This window comes from Diabrotica virgifera, chromosome 8 (assembly GCF_917563875.1).
Source record: "Diabrotica virgifera virgifera chromosome 8, PGI_DIABVI_V3a".
NCBI lineage: Eukaryota > Metazoa > Arthropoda > Insecta > Coleoptera > Chrysomelidae > Diabrotica > Diabrotica virgifera.
In genome coordinates this window covers 101,344,046-101,356,310 of record NC_065450.1, presented here as the reverse complement: position 1 = coordinate 101,356,310, position 12,265 = coordinate 101,344,046, and the positions used below count along the sequence as shown (strand labels likewise).

Genomic DNA, 12,265 nt, shown 5'->3' with positions numbered 1-12,265 from the left:
ACATGAACACAAAATACCTACAACATTTTTGAAAAAATTAAAAGCTACTTTTAATAAAATATTTTAAATATTTAATTACATAAGATGTTAAAAATGACCTCCTAGCACATTTATGCATGCCTAAAAACAGTCATTGAATGAGTTACTTACACTACGAAGCATTTGTAAATTAACACTTCAAAATACACTTTGTGTTCTATTTTTCATCTCATATCTTGTTGTTGGATACATTTTATAACGTTCATTCTTAAAGTAACCCAAAAAAAATCGGTCCAGTTTATTAAATTCTGGTAATCTGGGTGGCCACGCTACTGGCCCATGGAAAAATGAAAATATCTCGAAAACTAATAAATTTAGACATAGAAAATGTTGTATACAAATTAAAGTACGGTAAGGGTACTTTTCGATAGTGATACAAAATACAGGGTATTCCATTTAAAATTACTGAGAAAATAATGTACTTGTGTTTTGACTCACCATGTATTCAATATAAAGAAAATTAGCAATATCAAGCATTTATGAAAATTTTGACAATAAATAAAAAAAATATGGCATCAATAAGCCATTGCCGTTGTGCTTATTTTTATTTATACAGGGAGTTGAACTTGTTACGATTTTCATATAAAATTGGTATAACTTTGTAAATACCCTGTATAACATACCAACCCTTTATATTTTTGTAATGGAAAAGTTAAGGAGATTTCGAATATAAAATAAATTACAGGGTGTTCCTTTTAAAAGAACAAAAGTTTGGTCTGCCACTATTTTATCGAACAACCTGTAACATTCTAACTAATTTTGTAATGTTTAAAGTTGGCTACAATTTTTGGTATTAACTTTTATCGCTATCTATTACTATAACGGATATACGGAGCTTTACCCCACTAATCAATCACCCTGTATATACAGATTTGAATGCCATACTTAAAAAACCTTATTAAATTTTGAATCATGTTAAGTTCAAATCCCAAGTCTAAGATGGTTCCACAACCAAAACAACAGGAACTTTATTATTATATAATATAAATAGAATAAGTGTAAATTATGCAATGTCACCGAGCTACAAATGCAAAATTAGTTTAATTGATAATTCCTCATGCTTATGTGGTGAACTAGGGGAATTAACACACGTTGTACTTGGTTGTTCATTAAATAGTGCAAGCACAGATAAATTTGAGGTATTTTGAATAAAATAAACCTTTTATAAACGATTTTAGTAATTTTTTAAAATCTCTTTTGTTAAAAAAGTGAAGATGATTTACAACGTATGCTGCACCAATTTAACATATCCGCCAGAAAATTTAACATTAATTAGTATGATACAATTGATTCAAAAGATGGCATAACCCAAACATCCAAAGTGAAAGTTACCTCCAACACCAAATTGTTCTATATGGTCCATATTAGTCCTGTCGCCAGGGGGGGTACAACGGCCTCCTTAATTCAGATGGACTTACCCAAGTTTTTTTTATATATTTTGACCCGTAGAATACGAATTTTTTGGGTAACAGTTGATCCGGATGTCGATAAGATTGTTATAGACAAAGAACTTGAGGAATTACATAACAGCGATTTCTCGCAAAACAAAACATTTTTTTGTATTTTTTGGGTCATTTTAAGCAAAAAATATTCCTACAAGTTTTTTCGTAGAATGTATAGTTTTCGAGATAACCGCGGTTGAACTTTCAAAAAATCGAAAAATTGCAATTTTTGAACCCGAAAAACTTTTGATTAAAAAATGAAGTAGCAATTCTGCTTACCGCATTTGAAAGTTTAAGTCAAATTATATCGGTTTTGATTAGTTGAATTGCTAAAAATTAATTTTTTTATTGTTAAAGAAATCTATAAACACATGTGTTTCCCGTACCTAATACATGCGTTTTAACGCATGCTACGTAGAAATTGCCTCGCTTGCACTTGTAGCTACTCTACCTACTCGTTCGATTTTAAATGAGAAATCATTGAAAACATCACTCACATACTAGGTGTTTATAACTTTGTTTAACAATAAAATAATAAATTTTTAGCAATGCAAATAATCAAAACCGATATAATTTGACTTAAACTTTCAAATGCGGTAAGCAGGATTGCTACTTTATTTTTTAATCAAAAGTTATTCGGGTTCAAAAATTACAATTTTTCGATTTTTTGAAAGTTCAACCGCGGTTATCTCGAAAACTATGCATTCTACGAAAAAACTTGTAGGAATATTTTTTGCTTAAAATGACCCAAAAAATACAAAAAGATATTTCGTTTTGCGAGAAATCGCTGTTATGTAATTTATCAAGTTCTTTGTCTATAACAATCTTATCGACATCCGGATCAACTGTTACCCAAAAAATTCTTATTCTGCGGGTCAAAATATATAAAAAAAACTTGGGTAAGTCCATCTGAATTAAGGAGGCCGTTGTACCCCCCCTGGCGACAGGACTATATAATGTTCAGGAAAAGTCACACTACAAATATCACATTCTACAGTCACATTCTATACAAAAATGTTCTACATTAAATTTGAAATAAAAAAGGCCGTATGCATAATCCTTCTAAAATGAGCGGTTCCAAAGTTACGGAGGTAGTATAGTATAATTGGTCCAAAAAAAGGCCTAATCCAGACTTCCAAAGTAAAATTTTTCCTCCAACACCAAATTGTTCTATATGGTCCACATATTGTTCAGTAAAAAGTTACACCATTTTGAGCGTCCGGTTTGGGGGGAAGATAGGGGAGAAGTCAGTAAATTAGTAATTTTTTTACGTTTTTCGTCAATATTTCTAAAACTATGCTTTAGCGTAAACAATGTTCTATACAAAAATGTTCTACATAAAATTTAAAACAAAAAAGGTCCTAGGTATCCATAATTCTTATAAAATCAACCGTTCCAGAATTAAGGATGGTGAAAAGTGGAGGTTTTCAATACATTTATATTTTTTGGGCAATTGATGATGATTTTGGGTGGTGAGGTTGACGTTTCTTCAAGGGCTTATCACTAACATACCATCGGCCACTGAAGTAGCAAATTTTATTTACAAAACACAATCCTGTTAAAGAAAATTTCTTTCATCAGTAATAATATTATAAATTGCCCAAAAAATATAAAAAGTATCGAAAACTGTAGTATCGTGAGAAACAATGTAGACTTGGCTTAACGCATGTGACAGCGGTCGACACACTGGTTCCCGCAAAAAGTGACATAAGCTTAGTTTTTTAGTTAGAAGTAAACTTTTGTTTTTACTAAAATGAAATAAAGTGTTTAATAGAAATCCAGAGCCATACTGATATTTATTTACTACCCCTGGTTACATTAATTGGCGACGAGATAAACTAGGTAGATTCCCAATTATTATTTAAGTATTTTGAGTCTCAACATGGTAGACCACGAGGGAACGGCCCCAAATCAAACCACAGCGAATCTGACGATAGTAAATGCTGGGAATATTTCAGCCCTAGCAGGTTTTCAGCAAGGTGGTGACTTCGAAGTGTTCGAAGAAAGATTGGAGCAGTATTTGTTGGCGAATTTAATTGAAGCTGATCGAAAGGTAGCTGTATTGTTGACACTATTAAGTGAAGATATTTATAAAATTTTGAAAAATTTATGTTCACCGGCTAAGCCAAAAGATAAGAGCTACGAGGAAATTATTAGATTGTTGGCTAGTCAATTTAAACCTAGAGTTTCTTTATATAGACAAAGAATAAAGTTTGATTCATTGAAACAAGGTCAGGAGTCCATCAATGATTGGTTTATTAAAGTAAAAAATGTGGCAGCAGAGTGCGATTTTAAAACGAATCTACTATATAGAGTCCAGGAAAAATTTGTTGTAGAGATGAGACCAGGCCCAATTTTAGATAGGTTGTGTGAAGAAGACCCCAATAAGAAAGAGTTGAAAGAGCTGCTAGAAATTGCTGTGTCAAAAGAAGCTTCGATGAGGGAAGCTAGAGAGGTGGATATCAACTATGGTGAGAGTAAGGCAAGTGCACAAAGGCACACTGAAGTGAAGCAAGGACACTTTAAGGCAAGTTCGGAAAATGACCAAAAGACAGATATTAAGGTAAATGCTAATCATGTACTATGTTTTCATTGTAATAAAGCCAATCATGATTTTAAAAATTGTAAATTTAAGAGTTACACTTGTAAAAACTGTAAAAAGAAGGGGCACATTTTTAGGGCTTGTAAAACAAAAATTGACAAAAATTTTAGTATTCAGGCAGACGAAGAGCCAGAGGTCCAGACATTGGATTTCTTTAATATTGATATTTTTAGTTTAGAGAATGACTTATTAGAGCCAATCAAAATGCAGGTATTACTTAATAATGTACCCATAACGTTTGAGGTTGATACGGGAGCAGGACTGTCTTGTTTACCATATAACATTTATAAAGAAAAGTTTTCTCATGTAAATCTGGAACCAACTACCTACAATTATGTTAAAAGTTTATCATGGCTCGGTGGTTACTCCAAAAGGGCAAATTAGATTACTTTTTAGGATAAACAATAGAGAAAAAGAATGCATTTTTTTGATTGTTGAGGGGGCTACAAAATGTTTATTAGGCCGTGATATTTGGTATGATTTTGGTTTAAGTTTGAAGGGTCCAGATGTATATTTAGATGACAGTAAAGTAAGTAGAGTTAGCTCAGTATTGTATACGGTTTGTCAAAAACCAACTGCAGAAGATATTATAAGTAAGTTTGCAAATTTGTTTAAGAATGAGTTAGGGACGTTTAAATATGAAAATATTAAATTAGAAATTGAAGAAGGGGTTACACCTATTTTTCGGAAACCAGTTCCGATACCATTTGCATTTAGGGAAAAAGTAGTTGAAGAGATCAAGAAATTAAAAGAAAGTAAAGTGATAGAGCTAGTACCCAATGCAAACTGGGGAACACCGTTAGTACCAGTGTACAAGGCTAATGGAATAGATGTCAGAGTTTGTGCTAATTACAAAGTCACAATAAATAAATATTTGCAAAATGTTAACCACCCCATTCCCAGAATTGAGGATCTATTTGCAGCGTTACAAGGAGGAAAACAGTTCAGCAAACTAGATTTTTTAAATGCATACAACCAATTGCAGGTAGAACCAGAGACAGCAGAACTTCTTGCATGGAGCACACCATATGGTATATTTAAAGTTAACCGTTTACCTTACGGTACCAAGCCAGCTTGTGCAATTTTCCAGCGGACAGTAGAGAAGGTGTTACAGGGTTGTGCAGGGACGGTGAATTACTTGGATGATGTAGTGGTAACAGGGAGAGATGATGCTGAACATGTTGCAAATTTATATGAAGTTTTAAAAAGATTGGATGAGGCAGGTTTTAGATTAAATAGGAGTAAGTGTAGTTTTTTTCAAAGTAGTATCAAATATTTAGGGCATATCATATCAGCAGAAGGGTTAAAGAAAAGTGAAGAGAAGGTGAAAGCAATATTAAATATTCCAGTACCTAAAAATATTACAGAGGTAAGAGCCTTTGCAGGAATGACGAATTATTATTCAAGGTTTATTCCAAATTTGTCACAAATTTTAAAACCTTTATATGAGTTAACCAAAAAGGATACAAACTTTAAGTGGACAAAAGAATGCGATGAGGCATTCGAGGCTGCAAAGGGACATTTAGTGTCTGATAGAATTCTGATTCATTTTGATCCATTAAAAAAATTAAGACTAGTTTGTGATAGTAGTGAATACGGATTAGGAGCAGTGCTTTTGCACGTGATGCCCGATGGTACTGAAAGACCAATTAATTATATTTCAAGGCTACTAACGAAAGCAGAGTTAGGTTATAGTATGGTACAGAAGGAAGCATTATGCATTTATTGGGCTACGCACAAGTTATACGAATATTTAGCAGGAAGACATTTTGAAATTTTAACAGACCACAAACCGTTAATAACATTATTTGGAGAGTTTAAAAGTTTGCCGTTAGCAAACGTTAGGTTTAAATTAAGTTTAGATGATTTTGAAGGATCTGATCCTATGATGCCTCTTTATGATAAGACACCTGAATTAATTGTATCAGATAGTATTGGTGGCATTAGTTCATCAATGATGAGTATAGGAGATAACAGTGCGCGTAACGAGGAACCGGATAGTAGTGATAAAGTGAGTGAAAGCGTAGAGGAAAAAATTATAGATAAGACGAATGTTTTGCCAGTGCGGTCCAGAAGGGTGATTAAAGCTCCCGATCGTTTGGATCTTTAGAGGGGAGGTATTGTAGTATCGTGAGAAACAATGTAGACTTGGCTTAACGCATGTGACAACGGTCGACACACTGGTTCCCGCAAAAAGTGACATAACCTTAGTTTTTTAGTTAGAAGTAAACTTTTGTTTTTACTAAAATGAAATAAAGTGTTTAATAGAAATCCAGAGCCATACTGATATTTATTTACTACCCCCGGTTACATTAAAAACCTCGACTTTTCACCCTCCGTAACTCTGGAACCGTTGATTTTGTAACAATGATGTATAGGACCTTTTTTGTTTTATGTAGAACATTTTTGTATAGAACATTGTTTACGCTAAAGCATAGTTTTAGAAATATTTACCAAAAACATAATAAAACTACTAATTTACCGACTTCTTCCCCATCTCCCCTCCAAACCGGACGCTCAAAATGATGTAACTTTTTACTGAACAATTTGTGGACTATATAGAATAATTTGGTGTTGGAGGAAAACTTTTACTTTGGATGTTTGGGTTAGGCTATTTTTTGGACCAATTATACTATACTACCTCCGTAACTTTGGAACTGTTCATTTTAGAAGGATTATGCATAGACCCTTTTTTATTTCAAATTTAATGTAGAACATTTTTGTATAGAAGGTTGTTCATGCTAAACCGCATAGTTTTAGAAATATTAACGAAAATCATAGAAAACTACTAATTTACCGATTTCTCCCCCCTCTCCCGCTCAAACATGACGCTCAAAATGGTGTGACTTTTTTCTGGACATTATGTGGACCATCAAGAACAATTTGGTGTTGGAGGATAACTTTCACTTTGGATGTCTGGGTTTGGGTCTAGTTATACCATATGTTAATTGTTAATTTCCCCAAAAAAAGACAAAATGCATTGTTATGTTATAAATAAAATCAAATCCAATAAGATGTAAATTGGAGCTGGAGGGTCAGATAATAAAACAAGTAATGGAGTTTAAATATCTAGGCATCACACTATCTAGCTAAGGAAGTCTCGAAACAGAAGAGGAAGATCAAGTGAATCGAGCAAACAGAACCGCAGGTTGCCTGAATGACACAATATGAAGAAATAAAAATATCGGAAAAGAAATGAAAGGCAGAATGTACAAAAACAGTCATCAGACCAGTAATGACATACGGGGCAGGAACACGACCCGACACAGAGAGGACAGAATGATTGCTCGAAACAGCGGAGGTAAGGAAATCGATGGTAAGACTCTATGGGATGGGACAGAGCTAGACGTACAGATATACGACGGAGATGCAAGGTGGACAACATTAATAACTGAGTAAGAAACATAATAGAATGGAATGACCACATAAGCCGAATGACCACAAATAGAGTAGTAAGGACGGCGAGAGACGGTTCCTCAATAGGAATACGATCAGTAGGAAGACCACGAAAACGATGGAACGACAACTTACTAGAGGCTCATTGAAGGAACAGACAGAGTCATGAGCCATGTCTATACAAAAGAAGAAAAAAGAAGAGTATTCAATTTGTGTTTTTGCACAAATGGAGATAGTAGGTACGCATCATTGTTTGGTATATTTAATACTGATTTCCACTATCTGGTCCCAGATTCTGATCATCTATGCTAGTCTCATTACCGTATTTTCGATTAATGTTTTCAGTTTTTCATAATGGAATTTATGCAATTTTCATAATTTATTACTATTCTTTTCTCATGGTCATCTTTCAGTGCGTCACAGTTTTTCGATTTCTTTCTAACGCATTAAACTGTATGTGACAGAAAAAAGGCACGTCCGTGATTACAGACATTTACAACATTTATTCTAGTTATTCTAGTTGTCGATAGATGGCGCCATAATAAAAAAAATAATTTTTAATTAGATAATAATATTACAAATATAATCTGTATAATTTATAAGACTATACAAATCAAAGAAAATACCATTTTATAAATGCAAGAAACACATTTGATTTGTTTTTATTCCAAATTGAAAATAAAATGTGACAACTGTCAGATTTAACTAAAATGTCATGTTAGAATAAATGTCATAAATGTGTATTATCACGGACTAACCTTTTTTTCTATCATTTGTTACGCACTGAAAAATGCTCATGAAAAGGACAATATTAAGTTAGTTACAATATGCTAATAAAAGATTGATGGCATCGAGATTATTAGACAAGGGAACCAAAATGACTATCTACAGAACTTTGATTAGACCCGTAGTAACCTATGGTTGTGAAACCTGGGTAATGATGAAAAAAGATGAAACCCAACTCAGGACATTCGACAGAAAGATACTGAGAAAAGTATATGTCCCGGTGCAAGAGAAAGACGGCACATGGAGAATCAGGAGAAACGACGAGGTTAATGAACTGAATGAAGGGTATGACATTGTAAGATTTGTGAAAAGTCAAAGACTGTCATGGCTGGGATATATTCAGCGACAAGAAGACACTAAAAGGACAAAGAATATGTTACAGTGGAATAGGAAGGCGGAAAAAAGGAAGGCCCAGGACGAGATGGTTGGATGACGTGAAAGACGACCTGAAAACCATGAAAATAAGACAATGGAGGAGAAGGGCCCACGAGAGATCTGAATGGAAGGACATAGCCAGACATGCAAAGACCCATCCAGGGTTATGTTGCCAAAGGAAGAAGAAGTTAGTGATATTGTAAAACTAAGGGGCCGGAGTAGCGCAGGCGGTAGTATGTCTGACTTCCATGCAGGTAGGCCGGGGTTGAAATCCCAGCGCCGGTGCCGCCGTCGGTGAGAATAGACATTTTTACAAATGTCTATTTGTAAAAAAAAATTGTCCGATACAAAAAAATTAGTTTTAGGAAAAAACAAAAAAAACGTTTAAAAAAATTTTTGATTGCTTTTTGATTCTGGCAACATGCAAATTTGTTAAAAGGGGACCTTTTTAAGAAAGAGGGTGAAAAAAAATTGAATCAGAATATTTTTCTGCACATCATATATTTACGCAAATTACATTTATAATATACATGCAATGGTTGAAAATAGTGTCGCAACATTATTAGCAATTAAAAAACAAAGGGGTTCTCGATATGGTATTGCAAAGAGCTCTTCGTAATTTCATCAATCGATGTTTAAAGAATATCTACCTACCTTGCCAACATTGAAATTTTCAGTTTTTCACATAGTTTTTGAGGGTTAAAAACGGCCGATTTTGCAATTTTTTAATTGTTAATCGGTTATATGTCAAAAACTATCAACATTAGAGAAAAGTCACTAAAGACATTTTCTGTTTGGAATGATCCAAAAAACCTAAAAAACTTTGTTCGATGCAAAAAAATAATTTTAGGAAAAAAGAACGTTTAAAAAATTTTTGACCCACTTTTGGACCTGGCAACATGCAAATTTGTTAAAAGGGGTCCTTTTTGAGTAAGATTGTTCCAAAAATTCGAATCAGAATATTTTTCCTAGCGGATGCGCAGTGGCTTTCTGGACTATTAGGGAAAATTGCGATTTTGCCAATGTTCCCCCACGTAAAATTCAAAATAAACCTAATTTTCGTTTTCAGTGCCATCAAAAACATACAGTATGACCAAAATTAGCCATTCACCACACCGTGGTCATCACAGTACACACTATGTCGAGAAAAAAGCAGTTTTTGGGGTGTGCCGCTCGTCTATAAAGTCACATAACTTCTTTCCTATTGCATATTTTAACTTAAAATTTTCCAGAAAACTTCTTCATGAATTATATTTTATTGCTGTGTTGGTTAAAATTATAAACTAAAAAGTTTGACACTCACCTTTTTTAAAAAACTAACGTAATCTGACGACAAAATTTAACAACTCCTCTTATAATATATTTAAACATTTGGGACAAAGCTCAATGTTATCTAAATGCTTCAAATATGACACAGTAACATTTTCAAAAGAAAATATTTACAGCCACCAAAGATACAGCGAGGTAAAATTGAAAAATCATCAAAATTTATTTTTCGCATTTTGGCATAAAATTTAATTTTTGAACATATTCCTCCAACTCTAGATACAAATAAACTTAATACATATTCAGATTCAGCAACCTCGAAAACATAAAGAATCACCAAAATTGCTCATTCACCTTAAAGTTGATTTTCGTGGTCGGTATAAGGTAATTTTAGGGGTTGCTGCCGCTCGCCTATTAGCCTTGTAATCGTGAGGAAGGATGAGCTTTAATTTTTTTATGTTTTTTAGGAAATCTGTTACAACATACAATAGGCACATTTTATCTGGGAAAAAATGACATGAAGAGATTGTGACCAGCTCCACACATATCTATAGAGACAATATTAAATTACTGTATGTACACACATTAACTTAGCTACTGTAACAATATTAATGTCTGTGCGGTAAATCTAATGGTGTCTGTCTCTTTAACCGTTTTGTTTCCTGACTGTTGTCTACCAAATTAATTGCAAGCACATTCTCGTGGCTTTCAAGACGTACGATGTATTTTACACCTAACTCCACTATCATTTCACTGACGGTTTTCGTTTCCAGATCATTGTAAATATCCCTGTTAGTAACAAACCATGGAGCATCGATGATTGAACGTAACACCTTGGACTGGAATCTCTCATTTATGGATACATTCGACTTGGATGCTGTTCCCCAGAGCTGCAGACCATATGCCCAGACTGATTTGAATATTGTGTTGTAGACTAGCAGTTTACCTTATTTCTTGTCGTGAGCTTAGACTTACGCCCTAGAAGCCAATAATGCTTACTAAATTTTATGCCCAGTTGTTTACGTTTGTTCCATATATGGGTTTTCCAGGTTAATCCCCTGTCCAAGTGCATTCCCAGATATTTTACAGAGCTAAGCTTTCAATAAAAAAAATATCATAGTTAAATAAAAAGATTGTCTGGCTAATTGGTTTTCATCAAAGCCATCAAATTAAATAAAAAAAAGTAGTACCTATTAGTAATTTTGTTTGTCAGTTTTACTATTATCTAGTTTCTCATGAGTCCTTTCTTTATCAAATACCTCTTTTGAAAAATATATTTATATACTTTTAATTTCAAATTTTTATTTAACGAATAGTTTATGTCCTCTTTTTCTGAATTTCAGATTTTAACAGTTATGTGGAACGATAACCTCTATTTGAACTATATACAACAAAATAAAGATAGAGAAACAACCCTGAAAAATATGCCATGAGAAACAACCCTGAAAAATATAATATTTATATATTATATCAAACAATAAACGTGCTTAAAATATATTTAAAACCGATTCATCTATGACCACTAAATAATAATAGCTCAAATTAAATTAAGCTTTTATTGTTTTATGAAAAGGGTAAGTAATAGTAAAGAATTTCTTTCAACTAAACATAACAGATAAATAGACTTACCGAGATGCATCGGAATTAGGAGATTTGTTAACAGTCACTGAAACCGAACTGCTATAACTGGTCATAATATTGAAACAGATCTATTTAAAATAACAAAAGTTCCTTTGTATATAAAAATTATATAAAAATGGTATCTTTCAAAAACTGCAATGCAGGAATGACATGTTTGTATATAACTTTCAATGGCCGGTTGCTATAGAAATATTGGATATGGGTTGTTCAACTACAGCGGTCGGTTTGGCCATAAGTGTCTGATATTAATTTTACTGTTAACTACAATCTAGAGATATCTAAAATCTAGGCCGTATATTGATTTCAAAACAGTGAAATAACTTTACCGAAATGAAAAATCCGTCATTTAGAGGAAGGTTACAATAAGTAGTATCTACTTACCTTATACAGCGTGTCTACTTAAGTTGGAAACATATGGGAAACTTTTTTATTATTAATTTGACGAAAAAAAGTTATTCTTCATAAAAAGTTCTGCATACTCTAGAACTTACGATTCAATCATCAGATATCAAATTTTATCAATATTATACGAGGTATGTCAAAAAATGTAAACTTCGTTCAAGAGTAAAGTACCTTTATTTCTCTCAATATCGAAAATTCTTATTATGAAAAGTTGTTTGGAATTAAAAACTAAGATCAAATATGTAATTACATGCTTCTAATTATTGAAAAAAATATTTTTCTCAAATTTATGGATACCTAATTTTTTTATTTATTA

General features: G+C 32.9%; 1 protein-coding gene across 1 annotated transcript in view; it reads right to left on the bottom strand.

Moving 5' to 3' along the window:
- The window catches only part of LOC114336494 (lebercilin-like protein), a 52,743-nt gene extending 41,033 nt beyond the window's left edge, over window positions 1-11,710 (bottom strand). The window contains exon 1 of the mRNA XM_028286868.2: window positions 11,536-11,710. Coding sequence (XP_028142669.1) covers window positions 11,536-11,600 — 65 coding nt within the window. The 5' untranslated portion in view covers window positions 11,601-11,710. The remainder of the gene's footprint in view (window positions 1-11,535) is intronic.
- Between the last annotated feature and the right edge of the window lie 555 nt (window positions 11,711-12,265).